The 18,880-nt window shown below is 35.5% G+C and overlaps 1 protein-coding gene across 5 annotated transcripts in view; it reads left to right on the top strand.

Moving 5' to 3' along the window:
* MEF2A (myocyte enhancer factor 2A) overlaps nt 1-18,880 on the top strand; it is a 241,816-nt gene that overhangs the window by 96,575 nt on the left and 126,361 nt on the right. For all 5 annotated transcript variants that reach the window (XM_036734327.1, XM_036734325.1, XM_036734324.1 and 2 more), the window contains exon 3: nt 16,304-16,502. In XM_036734327.1, coding sequence (XP_036590222.1) covers nt 16,449-16,502 — 54 coding nt within the window. In that variant the 5' untranslated portion in view covers nt 16,304-16,448. The remainder of the gene's footprint in view (nt 1-16,303; nt 16,503-18,880) is intronic.

Raw genomic sequence — 18,880 nt, forward strand, 5'->3', positions numbered from 1 at the left:
GCTAAAGTACATTGTTCTTTCTTCTTTCATTTTTTTTATTAGTTTATTTATTTTTAGTTTTCAACATTCACTTCCCTAAGTTTTAAATTTTCTCCCCCTCCCACCTCCCTGCCTCACCAATACAGCCTGCAATATGATACAGGCTCTACATGTACATTCATATTAAACATATTTTCTTTGACATTAGTCATGTCGTATAGAAGAATTACAGGGTGATCCTAAAGTCTGGACACATAGGCAAAAATGAATATTTTCAAGAAATGAAATGAGTGAAATTTTCAAACAACATTTTATTTAATTGGAATATTAACAAATAACATCTTCAACTTCAAATAACATCATATGATTTCATATTCATATTCCAAGAGTGAATGTGCTAAAATTGAAGGCAATGTGGAGTAACCAAGTTATTACATCGAATTCACATGAATCTTGCAAAGCTCATTAACCTTTGCATCACAAATGATGGAAATCATATTGAAGATGTTGTTAATATTTCAATTAAATAAAATGTTGTTGAAAATTTCAATCATTTCATTTCTTGAAAATATTCATTTTTGCTTATGTGTCCAGACTTTAGGAACACCCTGTATAATGAATGGGAGAAACCAGGAGAAAGAAAAAAAAACAAAGAAAATAGTCTTTTTCGCTCTGCATTCAGACTCCATGGTTCTTTCTCTGGATGTAGGTGGCATTTTATATCATGAGTCTTTTGGAGTTGTTTTAGGTCCTTGCATTGCTAAGAAGGGCTAAGTCTATCAAAATCAGTTACACACACACTGTGACTGTTACTGTGTACAATGGTCTCCTGGTTCTGCTCACTTCACGCAGCATCAGTTCATATAAGTATTTCCAGATTTTTCTGCTTGTTCACCGTTTCTTATAGCACAATAGTATTCCGTTACATTTATATACCACAACTTGTTTAGCCATTCCCTGGTTGATGTTCTGTGGGTCCTTTTCCCATTTTTATGATCTCTTTGGGATACAGCCCTAGAAGTGGTATTGCTGGGTCAAAGGGTATGCACATTTTTATAGCCCTTTGGGCATAGTTCCAAATTGCTCTCCAGAATGGTTGGATTCTTCTTTCATTTAAAAAAAAAATTGTGTTTTAAAAAAAATGTTTAAATCTGTCCAATATCTGGAATTCATTGAGGTAAATGGTGTAAGTCGTGTGTCTCAATCTTTTTCTAAATAAATCGACATCCAATTTTCTCAGATGTATAGTTTAAAATTCTTTTCCTCGTTTGTATTTTCTTTACTAATCTTTTCTCCTTCCCTTTCCCTTTTAGGCTTTCAAATTGATCTTAAAGTGTAGGTCCAAACATGGTCTTCCTGCTTAGTGAGCTCCATTGGCTCCCTACTAATTCTGGTATCAAATATAATACTGCTGCTACCACTAGTACAACCATCACTAGCACATTGTGAATGTAAATCAGTCAAATATTTTGATGAAAATTTCAGTTAATAAATATTTATTGATTAAATGGTAAACATATCGCTGTCTTAACTTTAATACTTTAAGTGATTACTAATTTCACTTGATCCTCACAACAGCCCTGGAAAGTGTCATTATCGCCTTTTTGTAGTTGATGAAGACAAAAATTAAGTGATTTGCCTAAGGTCACATAGCTAGTAAATGAGACCAGCTTTGATTTAGGCCTTCCTAATGCCAGGCCCAATGCTCTATCAGTTGTGTTACTTAACTCCCTCAAAAATTTGGGTAATTCCAGTCAAGAAATTACTAACATCTGTTATATGACAGACACTATGTTTGGCTTTGGAGATTATTGTCCCTGCTCTCAAAAAAGCTTGCATTCTATTGGGAGAGAAACATACATATATAACCAGTCTGTCAAATAAGCATTTTTAAGTGCCTTCTACATACTAATCACTGCAGAGACAAAAAATCTATTATATGACAGACACTATGTTTGGCTTTGGAGATTATTGTCCCTGCTCTCAAAAAAGCTTGCATTCTATTGGGAGAGAAACATATATATATATAACCAGTCTGTCAAACAAGCATTTTTAAGTGCCTTCTACATACTAATCACTGCAGAGACAAAAAATAGTCCCTGCTCTTGAGCACCCACACATACTCTCTAATGGGGAAAACAATATGCAAACCACTACGTACAAACAAGATATAATCATGATTAATTAGAAATCATTTACAAGGAGAAGGCATTAGCATTAAAGAGGATTTAGAAAAGGCTTCTTGTGGAAAATGCGATTTTAACTGAGACTAAAGGAACATGGCTGAGATGAGGAAGGAGAAAATCTCAGGCATGGAGGATAGCCATTAAAAATACTTGGAGTCCAGGAAATGGAGTGTGTGTGTGTGTGTGTGTGAGAGAGAGAGAGAGAGAGAGAGACAGAGACAGAGAGAGAGAAACTTCAAGGTTCTATTCACTGGATTAAAGAGTACATGGAAAGACATAAGGAGTCTGGAAAGGTTGGAGGGGACCAAGTTATCAAGGACTCTAAAAGTTAAACAGAGAATTTTTTTTATTTGATGCTAGAGATTATAGGAAGCCCCCAGAGTTTATTGAATACAAGATTGGCATGGTCAGACCTATGCATTAGGAAGATTAAATTTTTAAATTCAGTTTTATTGTATTTTCATTTCCAAACTCTCTTTGCCCCACCCTCCTTGTCTTCTTGAAAAGGTAAGATAAATGAAGCCCATTACAAATAAGTGTAGTCATGAAAAAATAAATTCCTGAGAGAGCCATGATCCCTCTGACTTCCACCTCCCCAAGAAAAAAAGAAGAAAAGAAAATACGTTTCAGTCTGTATTAGAAAAGAAAATATGTTTCAGCCTGTATTCTGAGTCCAGCAGCTCTCTCTCTGGAGGTATGGATAGTGTGTTTCATCCTAAGTCCTTTGAAATTGTGGTTAGTCATTGTGTTGACCAATGTTCCTAAGTTTTTCAGAGTTGATTGTCTGTACAATATTGTTCTTATTGTATAAATTATTCTCCTGGTTCTGCTCATTTCACTTTGCATGAATTCATACAAGTCTTCCTAGGCTTTTCTGAAACCATGCCCTTCATCATTTCTTTTAAGACAATAGTATTCCATTACATTCTTATACTCTTAAGTTGTTCAGATGTACTCCAATTGTTGGGTATCTCTTTGGTTTTCAAGTTTTTGTTGCTGCAAAAAGAACTGCTAGAAATATTTTGTATATGGGTTGTGTATGTATATGTGTACCTAATAATGGTGTCATTGAGTTGAAGAGCTTGTATATAGTTTGATAGCTTTTTTAGGATAGTTTCAAATTACTTTCCAGAGTGGCTAGATAGCTCCACCAGTAATGCATTAAAATACCTATTTTCCCATAGCCCCTCCAACATTTGTCATTTTTCTTTTTGTGTTAGGTTAGCCAGTCTGATGGGATTTGGAGGCTCATAGTTTTCATTTGCATTTCTTATTAGTGATTTAGAGCATTTCTTCATATAACTATTGATAACTTAGATTTCTTCCTCTCAAAATTGCTTATTCATATCTTTTGACCATTTATCATAGAGAATGGCTCTTATTCTTATAACTATGACTCAATTCCTTGTTTATTTTAGAAATGAGACCTTTATCACGGAAACTTGCTGCAAAGATTTTCCCCTAGTTTCTTGCTTCTCTTCTAATTTTAGCTGCATTGATTCTATTTGTGCAAAAAGTTTTTAAATTTTATGTAACCAAATTTTCCATCTTATCTCTTTTGAACCTCTATCTCTTGTTTCATCATTAACTCTAAGGAAGATTAATTTGACAGCTGATGGGAGGATGAACTGGAGTGGGGAGAGAAGGAGGTATATACAGGACTTGGCAAAAGATTTGATAGGGGGAGAGGTGGTTAAAAGAGAGGAGTCTAGGATGATGCCTAGGTTAGGAACCTGGGTAACTAGAAAGATGTTAATGCCTCTGACAGTCACAGTAAACTTAAGAGGAAGGCAGGTCCTGGGGGGAAACATAATGAGTTGTTTTAGACATGTCAAGTTTAAGATGTCTAACAAGACATGCAGTTCAAGATGTCTAATAGGCAGTTGGAGATGGGAGTCTGGAGGGCAAGAGAGAGTTTAGGCCTGCATAAGTAGACTTAAGAATCATTGGCATAAAAGTGATACTTGAATGCAGAGGCACTGATAAGATTACCGAGTGAAATAGTGTAGAAAGGGAAAAAAAGAAGACTGAGAATAGAGCTTGGGAGGGGACTCATGCTTAGTAGGTGTGACCTGCATGAAGATAATCAAAAAAGACTGAGAAGGAGCAGTTAGACAACTAGGAGAAAAACCAGGAGAGAATTGTATCATAAAAACTAGAGAAAAGAGTAAGAGAGAAAAGGGTGATTGATAACTTCAAAGGCTACAGAAAGATCAAGAAGGATGAAGATTAAGTTAGTTTAGCGATTAGGAGATCATTGGTAACTTTGAGAGAGAGCATTTTCAATTGAGTAATAATATTGTAATCCAGACTGCAGAGAGTTAAGAAGAGAATGAAAGGAAATAGAACCACCAATTGTAAGTGGTCTTCTCAAGGAGTTTAGCAACAAAAGGAAAGAAAGATGCTAGCATATCTGTGCTTGTAGGAAGGATTGCTTTGGATAGATCAAGTCATGGTTTTTGAGTAGGAGGGAGATATGGGCATGTTTGTGAAAGCAAACAGTAGAAGGAGCAGTTGAGGTTTAGTGAAAGAGTAGGTATGATAGAGGGTGAAATCTGTTGTGAAATGGGATCACTTGTGCATAAAGAAGCATTTGCTTTGGCAAGGAGAAGGGTTACCTCTTCATGTGAGACAGAGAAGAAGGAGACAGAGAAGGAAGGCATCTGTGTCATGTAAAATGAGAAGGGGAATAACAAGAAATCCTTGGTGAATGACTTCAGTTGTTTTTTTTTTCAGTAAAACATGAGGTGATATTCTCTGCTGCATGTGTTCTCAGAGTGTGGGGACAGGGAGTGCCATGACAGGTGTGAAGAGGAATGAAAAGCTTTGGAAAAGGTGCTATGCTGGGTGGAATAGTGAATTAATGAAAGAGATGTAAAAGAATTACCTTGATTCAGTGCGGAGCCAGTTGAGATTATGTAACATGTTTGTAGTAGATCTAGTCAGCACTATGTCAGGATTTTTCCACCTTCATTCAGCAGCACGTGAATAGGAGTGAAGGTATTGGTATTCCAAGGTTGAGGGTTGTCATGGCCAGATTTTTAATAGGCTGTGAAGCAAGGGATTTACAAGAAGAGGAGATAGGGATTTGAGCTAGTTCACCAGGTTCTCAAGAAGGGAAAGGGAAGCCTATAGCCAGGGTAAGAGGGATGGCCTGGGGAAAAAACTGAAGAGTCAAGAAATTATAGAGGTCACAATGAGGATGAAGTTTGGAGTTTGGATTTGTAAGGCAGAGGGAGAGGTGTAGTGACAACAGATTTTGATCAGATAAGGAAATTTCAGAGTTTTATGAACATGGAAATGGAACACTTGTGGATAATTGGCAAGATCCAGGGTACAATCACCTCAGAGGACCTGTGGTGGAGTGAAGGGAGTAATTTATGGGAAAAGAATAAGTTGAGGAACTAGGAGGTTAGGGTGTTTGAGGGAGTATTTATATATCTATCTCTTTATCTCTGTTTGTCTGTCACAGTTCCCTAGAATGAGAATAAGAGTTGGGAAGACAAGAGAAACCACTGAAGTCTTGATTGGTTGGTAAATATGGCTTGAATGAATCTCCAAGAAGTGATGGTAGTGATGGTAGAATGAGAACCTGGAAGTTCATTGTTGTCCTTTGTACTGGAAGAGGACCAAAATGACATCATGATGTCAGGATCAATGTACAGTGTGTCCAACTGCCTGATCAGACTGATATGAGCTCAGAAGGCTTTACCATAGGTTAGGCACAAATAGTCTATGTAAACGTTTGAGATGGAGATGTCTCTAAATTTTCACATCTCACATTTCTTTTGAGCTACTATGATTCTACTTTGCTCATAGAGCCCAGTGCCATCTTTGATATGGGCATGCCATTCTGGATAGTCCTGTGCCAGTGTCTCCCATGTCTCACAATTGATTCCAAAGTTCCTCAGAGAGACCTTGAGAATGTCCTTGTATCACTTCTTCTGACCTCAGCTAGGACTTGGCTTTTGTGAGTTCTCCATAAAATAATCTTTTAGGCAAACATGTATGTTTGGCATTTGAACAACATGGCCATCTCACTGGAGTTGTATTCTCTGCAGTAGAGTTTGAATGCTTGGCAGTTCAACTCAAGAAAGGACCTCAACGTCCAGGTACCTTATCTTGCCAGGCAGTCTTCAGAATTTTTCTAAGACAATTCAAATGGAAATGGTTTCCCAGTTTTCTGGTCTGGTGCTGAAAGACTGTCCAGATTTCACAGGCATACAACTATGAGGTCAGCACAACAGTTCTGTAGACCTTCAGTTTGGTAGGCAGCCTAATATTTTCTTCTGTCTCCCACTTTCTTTCGGAGCCTCTCAAATGCTGAGCTAGCTCCGGCAATGCATGTGTCACCCTCATCATCTGTATGTACATCCCTGGAAAGTATATTGCCAAGGTAAGTGAACTTAGCCACAGCATTCAAAAATTTACCATTTTCTGTAACTGATGGTTCCACATATAGGATGGTCTGATGCTGGCTGGTAGAGAACCTCTTTTCTTGGTGTTAATTGTCAGGCTAAAATTAGCGTAAGTGGAAGAGAATCAGTTCATACTCTGTTGCATCTCAATCTCAGAGGCTGCACAATCATCTGTGAACAAAAAGTTGCACACCAACTCTCCTTCTGCCTTAGTCATGACTTGTAGCCTTTTCAAGTTAAATAATTTACTGTCCTGCCATAAATATGGCTTGAGTGAACCTTAAAGTAGGAAAGATTACTGAGTGATAGAAGTAGAGAGAGAACCTGGAAGTAACAATGGAGAGAATGAGATATTCCTACTCCCGCCACCTTGACCAGTGACTTGGGTGAAAGTATGAGTGAAAGGGCCACCAGTGCTGGAATGGGTGGCTAGGAAAGCTGGGAGGAAGCTAGGTTTCAGTGAGAGCAAGAAGATTGATGGAGTAGAAAAGGTAAAGGTTTAAGATGAAAGCACAATTGTTATCTGTGGTCTAGGCATTCCAAAGGGCACAGTGTAAGGGGTAGATAGTTTTAGAATGGGGTTTTGGGGTGGGGGATGGATTGAAGGAGGTAGAAAGGAGGGAATGGGCAGTGGATGACAAAGAACAAAAGATTTTAATAATTACAGACTGGAGGACAGAAATCACTGGGATAGGGGGAGTATAATGAGGTGGGAGTTTGTTAATCATTGAGGAACAAATTCAGGTAGCATAAGAGCTAGGGACAGAGGCAAAAACATAACAGATATAAATACAATAAATTCTAGGTAATTTTGAGGGACAGAGTATTAGCAGCTGGGGATGAGGTGACATCAGCAAATGCTTATATAGTGGTACAAGTTTTTGAAGGAAACTAGATATTCTGAGAAGTAGAGGTAAGGAACGAGTGCATTCCAAGGAAGAGAGGTAGCCAGTACGGTGTTACTAAATCGTGAGTAGATTCATGGGGTTGGACTGTGGAGTACAGGATGACAAATAGTATGCAATAAAAGAGTTGTCATAACATTTTGTAGCTGAACAACTATACTGGTCTCCCACCAAAACCAGATCACTTTACTCTCCTTGAGTGCTTTGAATAATTCCCAGTATCTTTTCTACCAGTGAAATTGCTTGTCTTCAGGGATTTCTACTACTCTTCACTTATGTTGTGTTCTTTGTGACCTTTTTATTTATTCCCAAACAAGGGATATCTGATGGCCACTCTGGTCTTCTTACTCTCCCAAGAACATGTTATGCTTATTTCTGCCTCTGTGCCTTGGCTCATTTTATTTCTTCTTCTTAGCTATTGTCCCTTCTCAGATTATGTTATTTGTCCTTTGAAAACTTTCCAGTTAAGTCCTGCTTCTTCCATGACATCATTGCCAACTATTCTAACCCTTATAAACTCAGAACATCAGAGTGGGAAAGAACCTTGGAAGTTCTGTAAACCAAGCTCTTATTTCAACAAGCTTCCATTGTACTTGATTGCATTTTATCATCATGTATTTTTATCTCACTTTTCATTTTATATTTTTTCCTTCCTAAACTTGGAGAAATAAAACATAAATTTTCTTTTGGAAAGCATGGAGAGATGTATGCTAGATAATAATTCAGTTAAGATGATTTGGAACTGGTTAAACGGCCAGACTTCAAAAATGTTCACAAATGATTTGATGTCATCTCTGAAGATTTTCAGTGGAGTTCCCCAGAGAGCTGTTCTTGGCCCTTTGCTTCTTAATATTTTTTATCAATTATTTGTATAAAGGAGTTGATGGTTTGCTTATTAAATATGCAAATGACAAAACTGGGAAGGATAGCTGACATGCAACATGACAAACACAAGATGCAAACATAATTTTGACAAGTTAGAACACTGAGCTGAATGTAATATAAAATCTAAGAGGAGTAATTGCAATACACTTGAGTTAGAAAAAATCAGTTTCACAAATAGAAGATGGGAGAGGCACAGATAGCAGTGTTACTGAAAGAGATCTTGGTGTTTTAGTGGACAACAAACTCATTATGAAACAGAAGTGTTACATGGCAGGCATAACAGCTAATGTGATGTTGGGCTGTATTGAGCATAGTGTTCAGGATTACATCTGAATTATTGTGCTCAGCTCTTGATGCTACATTTTAGGAAGAACGTTGAATAGAATCCAGAGGAGGGTAGTCACAGTTGTGAAGGGTCTTGAATCCCTGCCACATGAGGATCTGTTGAGAATTTGGGCTTGTTTTAGCTTAGAGAAGGAAAGACTCGGGGGGTACATGACAGCTACCTGTAAGTCTTTGGAGGATTGTTTTGTGGAAGAGAACCAAGAGCAACAGGTAAAATTGCAAGGAGACAAATTTAAATTTGATATCAGGAATATCTTTCTAAAAGTTAGAACTGTCTGTAAGAACATGGACTGCTGTAGGAGATTTGGAAGTCTTCAGACAGAAACTGGAGGATCATTTATTGGACATTTTGTAGTGGGCATTCTTTTTGGGGGTGATATAGATAATACTTTATGTTTGTCTCTTAAATTTTATGATTCCATATCCTTTCTTTTCTTCATTATTCCATTCTCTGTCATCTAGGCCTGGAACAAATGCTGATTTCTTATTTAAGAAGCCATGTCTTCCAGCTTCCTCTCTATTTGAGATTAGTGTGTGTGTTGTCTTTTGAATTATTTTCTAAAGCTTACTGAATAGAACCCTCATTATCTTGGTTTTGACATAGAGCATATTACTGGTGTTCAGTAAAAAAAAAAAAAAAAGATGTTGAAATTGTATTAGCTTTTCTGTAAATAATGTACAATTATACACTGAATATGATTTCATATTGTCTTTAGATGTTTTATTTTCCTTTAACAATATAGGAGAATGGTAGTAGTTTCAAGACCTTTTAACATAAGGTACTTTTTCCAACTTGTGTTGAAAAAACGTCACTAGAATTTGTCTAATCTTGACTTTTATTTTTGTCTTGTATGAGCCTTAATTTTAGAAGCTAAAAGTTGATTTAAAACTTTTATATATTGGGTATCGAACCAACAATTCACTGTTCTTTGCTTTGACTTGTTGTCACTGTTGACTCCTCCCATTTCTAGTCAGTGGCCAGATACAGGCAGTTCCAAAAGTCTCCTGAAGTCTACTCCTTCTTAAAGCTTAAAACTGCACAGGGACTTTGGAACTCCTTCATTATTTCTATCTCTACAGCATTTCTCACTTACCTTCCTTTCTCTGTACTCGCAGCTATTTTCAGCCATTTCAGGCCCTCATCACCTTCTCCTAAACTATTGGAATAGTCTCATATTTGGCCATCTTGCCTTTGACAAGCCTACATATAGCCACTAAGTTGATTTTCCTAAAGTATAGGTCCTAAAGTATATGTCACCCATTCCTACTTAACATATTCCAGGGGTTTATTGTCCCCCGTCCCCCCCCCCATCCTGGATGAAACGTAATCTCCCCAGTTAGACATTCAACCACACCCCTTTACAACCACACCCCTTCTTAACCTTTGTAGTCTTTTTGCATTTTATTCTCCTTCTTGGACTCTGGCTTATTCTTTTCTTTGTACTGGCTGACTGGGACCGTCCCTGATTTTCTGAAAGATTCATCTTAAGCACCTCTTTCTTTTTACATAAAGCCCTTCCTGGTCACTTGGCTGCTAGTACACTTCTTCTCAAAACTGTCCTGTATCCATTTTCTATATATTTGTTATTCTCCACATTGGAATATAAATTCCCTGTGGTCAGCGAACTGTTTCACTTCTGTGTTCATATCCTCAGCACTTACTTAGCATTCATGTTTATTGATGGGTTGGATAGTAATATATGATTTTTTAAATTATTTCCTTAAACATCTAATGTGATTCTGTAAAGTTTTGTGAAAGTTATAATTCCTTTTTTTGGTCATTTAAAATTCTTAACAAGAAAGATAACTTTGATTATAAAGAAATAAGAAATTAAAATTTCTATGAGATTCTGCTGCCTGTTCTTTTTAAGCTGCATCAGCATCAGAATGTCATGGCTATATCTTTAGTGTGGGGTGAATACATTATGAAATTTATTCTCTGCCTAATCACCTCTTGCTGTCTCTCTGTATTAATTGTGAGGCAGTGTGTAATATAGTTGAACTATTTTCCACATATGGCTCAAAGATTGTTATAGCTCAGAATGTGCCAGAGTCGATTTCAAACAGCCTATTAAGTCTCTGTGTTAAGGAAATTTGCAAACCTTAATGCTTTTTAGCAGTTTTATGGAATAGTAATATTTTTGGTTTTGTTAATTGAGTAATTTTCTAGCATTAATACCTGTTATCTGAATTTGTATCCTGAATTTTTCTAGAAATGTTAAGGGTAACAAATGGGGTAGACTTAATAATTATAATAGATTAAACATTAAGTTTAGAATTTGTTACCTAAGTTTATTTTTACAAGTAAAAAAGATAAGGTATTTGAATGCTTTGAAAAACTTGTGTAGGTAACTTTGTAAAAGAGCATCTCTGATTTTCTTATAAATACATGGCTGTTTTTATTTTTTTTTTACCCCTTCCTTTGAGCAGATAAAACATCCTCGAGAATATAGATTTACCAAACAGAGAAAAAAAATAGTTTTTATAATTGGCTTGTTTAGTGGATTTGTGAAAACTTGCAAGTGACTGTAGGGAGTAAGACCTTGAGAATTTCTCAGCAGTTCATTGGAGAAAGTGTACTTGTGAAATGAAGCCCTTCTGGGAATATTGAAAATAGAATACTTTGATAAAAATACTGAAATTATTTTATATCAGAGTTTTATTGTTTAAGAAATGTTATCTTTTAGTACCCAAATCCTTGGCATCTCATGTATGACATGAAATGTGCATTTTTTTTTGATCTGCAAAATTGAAGTATAGGGTTCATAATATACATTAGTGCTTTTGAAGTACTAGAAATAAGCAGAATACAGGATTATTCCTTTTCCTTTGTAAATATGTATTTATAGTATGCTCCAGGAGGTTGTTGGTTTTTTGAAAAATGTATTTATAACATTTCTATTTCTCCTTTTGATACAGAAAACTAAAGTTATTTAATAAATATGCTTAGTATCTTTAGAAGCAAACTTTTCTGAATATCTGCAAATATATGAGTCATGGTGCTATGCTCTTAGAGACTAAAAACAACAATATTGTGATATGATCTCTTCTCTTTAGGGGGATTACATTATAATTAGTAAATTCTAGCTTCTGTCCTTAACTTCTGGATAACTTTTTCCTCAGTCATTCAACAAACATTTGCTGAATGATGCTATTGTGAACTAGCTAATACAGGTATTACAAAGGCAAAAAAGTAATACTGCTCCTCAAGGAGATTAACTTCTGTTGAGAGGAACAAAATGAACATAGATAAACAAATTCAAAATGTACATAAAGAGTAATATCTGGTAGTAATAGTATAACAACTGCGGGATGAGTGTCAGCTTTCTTTTGATGTTACCTGAATTGAGTCCTTTTAGGAAAGGTTTCTAAGAGGATGGGGTGAAGAGGGAGTAAATTCATGGCATGGGAGATAGCCTATGCAAAAGGCACAGAGATATAAGGTAGAATAGCAAGCATCCCAGTTTGGATGGATGTAATCTAAATGCCAAAAAAGAGTTTGTGTTGGACACTAAGGCAACAGAATCATTGGAGACTATTGAAGAAGGAAGTATCATGATCATCAGACCTGTGTTTGAGGAAAAATCACTTTAGCAGTTGTGTCGAACCTGGTTTGCAGAGGGCAGAGACTTGAATCAGGGAGCCTAATAAACAGTAAGTTAAGTAGAGAGGGGTGGAAGGCTTGAACTAGGGAAGTGGCTATATGAATAGAAAAAAGGGAACCTGTGAGAGATGCTGTGGAAATAGAAGTCACAATTTTTGGCAATTGATGGGATATATGGGGGGAAAAAAAAAGAAGACTCAAGGATGACACCACAGTTGTGAACCTTGATGACTGAAAGGATAATTGTACCTTCCTCAGAAATAGGAAAGTATTTGATTAAAAGGAATCCTTTGTAAAGAAAAGCTTTTAAAAAACTGTCTTGAATTTTTATGTCCTTAGTTTGATCAGACTCATTTGTGATTGAGTATTCAATAAATTTTCCTTTAAAATACAAAATCTTTGGATATACATACCCTCATGAGGTATGCAGCACATGTCCTTGTGTATAAGAGAGGTTGTGGAGATAGACAATTGATGATTGTTAAGTGAAATGGGATGACTTCGAAGGGAAAGGTTTCCTTGTTATCTAAGGTCTTCAAGTGGAAGCTACTTGACCACTTTCAGTGGTGTTGTGTTAGGGTTTCATTGTTAGGTTCATCTGAAAAGTCTCTTCCTGCTTCGAAATTTTGTGATTCTATTGTCTATCAAAGCTGATTTCTTTGTGTATGTATTTCTTTAATTTTCTTACTACATTAGCCTTATTCTGTTGGTAGAGCATTAAACTCAATATCATTGATTTTGTATGTAACTTTCTTGCCAAGTCATCTAGCTTATCCTTATACATAAAACCACCAAGTCTTCGGGTGACTAAATATTTAATATTAATATTCCCTTGTTTATTCTTTAATCATTACATATATGTCTGTATTTATATATGTATATGTGTGTAAATCAGTGAATTCTAATTTGAATTCGGCTTTGTTGTGTGATATCACCACAATTCTGGATTTTATGATATTCACTGAAGAATTGTAACTTTCAGTCAATCTTGAATCCACTTAATCTTTTGTTGTTGGATGTGTTTCCTATGAGGAACATATTGTTGATTTAAGAATTTTCATTCATTCAGTAGTGGTATTTCTTTACATGGAGGAATTTATTCCATTTACATTAGTGTTTATAATAGTTAAATTTTATATTCTTTGACATTGTTGTCATGTTTTCTCAGATAAGAATTGTCTTATTTTACTAATATGAATCTTTCCTAAGGTTGTCATATTCATATATTACTGAACAAAATTTCCATAATCCATCTCATTAACTCTAAAAGTTTGTGAAAACTCTCCCTCTCCACCCGCTAACCCCATAGTTTTAAAGTTTGACAGTGTTGAGTCTGGTTTAATAAAATTTTTGCTCTTCCTCCTTATTCAGTTAACTTCTTCATATCTTGTAAAATTTTTGTTAATTCCTTTTATTATTCATCCTGTATTTTTAATTCAAGCTTTGTTTCTAATTCCACTGTTGGTATTATTTCAAAAAGGAGTGGGAGGGGATTTTTGCTTCTTTAATTTCACTCTTGGATCATATCTGTTTCATAAAATCCATCCAGAGGCTAATTACTATTATAATTTTTTTACAAGGAAAATTTTCCTAACAATTATAATTATTAAACAGTAGAATGGTAAACTCTGGGGAATCCAAAGAAAGGCAGAAGTATTGTCCTTCCCCTCAAGAAGCTCACATTATGATGAAGGATACAACATACAAATATTTATGTATGTACAAGACAGATACAGCATAAATTGAAGGTAATTCCAAAAGGAAAATACTAGCTGCATGGGGGGGGGGGGAGAGTATAGGATAGAAAAGGCCAAACCTCCTATTGAAGGTAGTATTTGAACTTGAGTCTTGAAGGAAGCCAGAGAAGCTAGGATAGAGCGATGAGGAGCAGCCAGGGCAAGTGCATGAAGTATGGAAATTGAATGTTGTATGGGAAGAATGTCAGGCTGACCTGTGTAGCTGGATTATAGAGTGTGTGGAGAGGGGAGTAAAATATAAGAAGTCTGAGAAAGAAGGAAAGGGCCAGGTTGTGAAGCACTCTGCATGCCAGAAGAAGGACTTTATCTTTGATTCTATAAGTCATTGGGAGCCACTGGAGTTCATTGAGTAAGGTGTGACATGATCAGGCTGATAACTTTAGGAAAATCACACTGGCAGTTAAGTGGTGGATAGATTGGAGCAAGGGAGACACTTGAGACAGGGAGACCAATTAGAAAGCTTTTGGAATGGCACAGGCTAGAGATAATCAAGATTTGAACTAGGGTTATAGCTGTTGGGATGGAGAAAAGGGAAAGTTGTGAAGGCAGAAATGACAAAATTTGGCAGTGGATTGGATATGTGGGCTGACTATGAATAAATGAGTCAAGAATGACATCAAAGTATCAAACCTGGGTGACTGGGTGCATAAATCTGGGAATGTGCATAAAGTTGGTCTTTGAACCCATGGAAGCTGATGGGATCACTAAACACAATTGTACAGAGGGAAAAGGGAAGAGGGCTTAGGTTACAGCCTTGGGGGACAAAGTGACTGGGATTCTGTAGTTGGGACTCTATAATGCATATCTAAAGTTTATGTTGAATTCTTTGGGTTGCTCTTTTTAAAAGTTTTCTTTTGATGATTTTGGTAGTTTTGCTTTTTTTTTTTAGAATTTGAATGCATTATTATTTCCATTCTACGTTGCTGCCCCTGAGTCAGATTTGACAAAATCCCATGTGGAAAAACTTGTACTTGTTTAATTTTTGAGTTTTCTCCTGTCTTTTATCAATTCCTTTGAAAATGAACATTTTCCTGTATCTGCTTAACACTACAAAGGGAACAAAGTCAAGAAAATATAACTTATTTTTCATAATATGAGTTTTTAAAGTAGTGCACTGCCTTTGCATCATTCATTTCTAAGGAATGGGGGAAAAAGTACCCTCCTTCCTTCCCCCTCCCGATTTAACGGATGCTCTCACCACATCTTGTGACTCATAGCATAGTGTGGTAGTTCCTTATCACTTTTGACTTCCTTTTAGTACTCCTTTCCTTTATATTGTTGTAGTTATTGTGTATTTTTTTGGTTCTCCTTATTTTGTTCTTTATCAGCTAGCAGATCTTCCCATGTTTATCTGAATTTCTCATATAATTTCTAATTCCACAGTAATATCACTATTATATTCAAATACCATAGCTTTTTCATCCTTTCTCCTATTGATGGGCACTTTTTTTTTTGCTACCACAAATTGTAGTGCTACAAATATTTTAGTGAATACTATATTTTTGTTTTTATTATTGATGTTATTGGGGTAGGTGGTATAAGCCTACTGTCGGAATTTCTGGGCTGAAGAATATGTACAACTTAGTAAATTTCTTGCATAATTACAAATTGGTATTTAGTACAGTTGGACCAACTGCTATATTATGATTATATTAGTGTGTCAGTCTTCCCACAACCACTCTATTTTAAAAAATCTTGGTGGTGGTTCTTTTATCAAATATTTACTTCTTATAAGCTGGCAAAATATAGTCTAAATTATATTAAGGTAGAGAATGATAAATATAAACCTGGTGTCCCAGGAACATTTGAGGGAAGGAAGAATCATGTAATTTTCTTTGGAAATTTAGGTCCAGTGGACACTTCGGATTTTTTGTATTTTAAAGATAAACTATTTTCTGATTCCATTAAAGATGGAATTAGAGTTGCTGAATTTCCGAAATGGTAGAAGAGAAGTTAAATTTGACATGAAAAGTTTTCCGGGAATAAGATCATCTGGGAAGCCAAAAGATTCACTTCCACTTCCACTTCCATAATGTTGACTGTTAAATTTTGGTAGTTATCATACAGCACCAACAACTTTAGAAGAACCAGTTCTACTCACTGATAATATTATATGGTTATGTATTGCATAAAAAGAGTTTTGGAATTCCTGGAGACAGAAATTTATCTTGAAGTATCATCTGATTTCTGTAATTTATGTCATAAATTCTATTATTTCTTTTAGATCTTAAAAAATAGTTTCAGAAGCAGCCTTTGGACTGGAAGCTGAGACAGGAGAAGCTGTGTACCATGCATTAGGATATTGAAGAGAAATAATTCTAGAATTAAATAGTTATTTGGATTGTAAAGAAGAAAAGGAGAGCGCAAAAATGGGGCGGAAGAAAATACAGATTACTCGGATTATGGATGAAAGGAACAGACAGGTAAATAAGACAGTTGCTTAATTGTTTGATTAAAAACTTTTAGTGTAACAATTATATCTTAATGGTGAAATTTCATTTTAGCTGTGAATTCCCTGGGATTTTTTCACCCAGGTGTAAATTAAAAACTTCCCAACTATTATGAATTTTTGAAAGTAAATGTGTCTTTGTTTAACAATAAAAAAACCCTTTTGCTTCTTTTTATGCTATATTAGATATTTTCAATTTGAGGGTGTTAAAGAGCCCAGTTTTATTTTGTCTTTTAAGTGAATTGTCTATTAAAAAACTACCTTCTATATAAGTTCTTGTTCTGCAGTCTCTGGTGCCTCTGCCCAGCTACCTTATATTTATGTATTTATTTTATATATACATATGTAATATTTACATACATACGCCTTCTAATAGAAAGTAAGCTCTTGAGGGTAAGGACTGTCCCCATACCCCATTCGTAGAGCATAGTAGATAATTAAAAACAGCTGTTTATGATTGATTGGAAGAGCTCACTCTTCAGTGGAAAAGCTAGTATCTTTCATGCTTGCTCGCATTAAGCATGATGATGCTTGATTTTTCTTCATTTTTCATTAAGGAATGAAGCTTTTTACATAAGTTAATTTTCTAGATAATGTAAACTTATCACCTTCAGGTATCAAAACGATTTTTAATTTGAATACCCGTCTTTATAAAATTATTCACTTTCTTAGCCTGTTTAAAAAAAAGAAAGAAAATGCTCAAATTAATTTCCTCTTTTCTTGATGACTGTCACCATTACAAACGTTAGTTATTATGCTTTGTATGCCCTAAAGGGTTATATCAAGATGTATAAGGCTGATTGCCTTTATAAGTAGCCCCAGGTGATACCACCTTTTGGAAAGCCCACTTTTAAATTTCTTATTTTTTATATTTTCCATCCCTAGTAGCCATAATCTTTAATTTTTTGTCCACAGTTGGTGTTGAGTCTTAGTTTTTAGCAGGTCCTACCTTCCATTTTTGAGACAGCAATCTGCTATGAGCTGGGAAAACATAACCAGATTTGTTAGTATCTGAAGTGTCTAAAGGAAATAGGCCATAGGTAAGGGTTTGAGTGAGTCAGACCTTTATTATTCACATTCATGAGCTTTAGTAATTGTACCTTATATTCTTTCTTTTGGACTTATGTTTATGTTTTGACTCTTCAACTTCTTTTTGATATTTGAGGTTACAAGGTAAATGACTTCTAAATAAGTTGAATCCTTTACTGTATTAAAATTACTGAAAAAGAATTCTTGGTTTATTGAATCACAATAGGGATGTTACAATAGTCATTACTTTTAACTATATAGTAACTGTACTTTGGGTAAATAACAAAAGATCAGAAATTTTGCAACAAAGGAACAAAGGTATTGGTGATGCGGTGGCTAGAGTGCCAGGTCTAGAGTAGGGAAAATGCCTTTTCCTGAATTCAAATGCAACCTCAGACACTTCATAGCACTGTGGCCCTGGGCAATTCACTTAACCCTGTTTGCCTCAGTTGCTTCATCTGTAAAATGAACTGGAGGAGGAAATGGTGAACCACCTCAGTATCTATGCCGAGAAAACCCTAACAGAGATCATGAAAAGTTGGCACACAATTGAAAAATCACTAAATAACAACAGAAGCTATTATTGTTGACTAATAGTTACTGAGAACCGATGCTGTCCTGCATTCTCCTGGACATTAGTAGTTTCTAAGGATATGGCTGTGATAGAAGAGAAAGAAGAAATTTTAGGGATCATAGGTTTTAGAATTGAAAAGGGAATCCGAAAGATCATCTCGTTCAAGGGTTCTTAACTTTGGTCTATGAACTTTTTAAAAAATATTTTGATAACAGAATTTCAATATCATTGGTTTCCTTTGTAATCCTACATATTTTGTTTTATGCATTTAAAAACATTATCCTAAGAAAGGATCTATACACTTTGCCAGAATGTCAACGGGGTCCACGATGCAAAAAAAGGTTAAGAACCTATGATCTGGTCCACCTCTCTCATTTCATAGATGGAGAAAGAACTTCAGAGAAGTAAACTGACAGGTAGTAAATAGTAAAATTTAATGACCCTGGTTATCTCCAAATCTGGTGCTCTTTCTACTAAACTAGCAGTTCTCAAAGTGTTGTCTATAGACCTTTGAGGGTCTCAGACCCCTTTAGGGGATCCACAAGCTCAAAACTATTTTTGTAGTAATACTAAGATGTTATTTGTCCACTAAAACTACTTTTTCCCACTTCTAACTACACGTCTGTGAAAGCTATCTTCCATTAGGCCAGACATTAAAGAGATTTGTCAACAATTTTTTTTTGTTTTGGAAAATACATTAAGTTTTCATAAAAATATTTTTATTAGCTTTCAATGAATTGGTATATTGT

The sequence above is a fragment of the Trichosurus vulpecula genome, chromosome 8 (assembly GCF_011100635.1).
Source record: "Trichosurus vulpecula isolate mTriVul1 chromosome 8, mTriVul1.pri, whole genome shotgun sequence".
In the NCBI taxonomy this organism is placed as follows: domain Eukaryota; kingdom Metazoa; phylum Chordata; class Mammalia; order Diprotodontia; family Phalangeridae; genus Trichosurus; species Trichosurus vulpecula.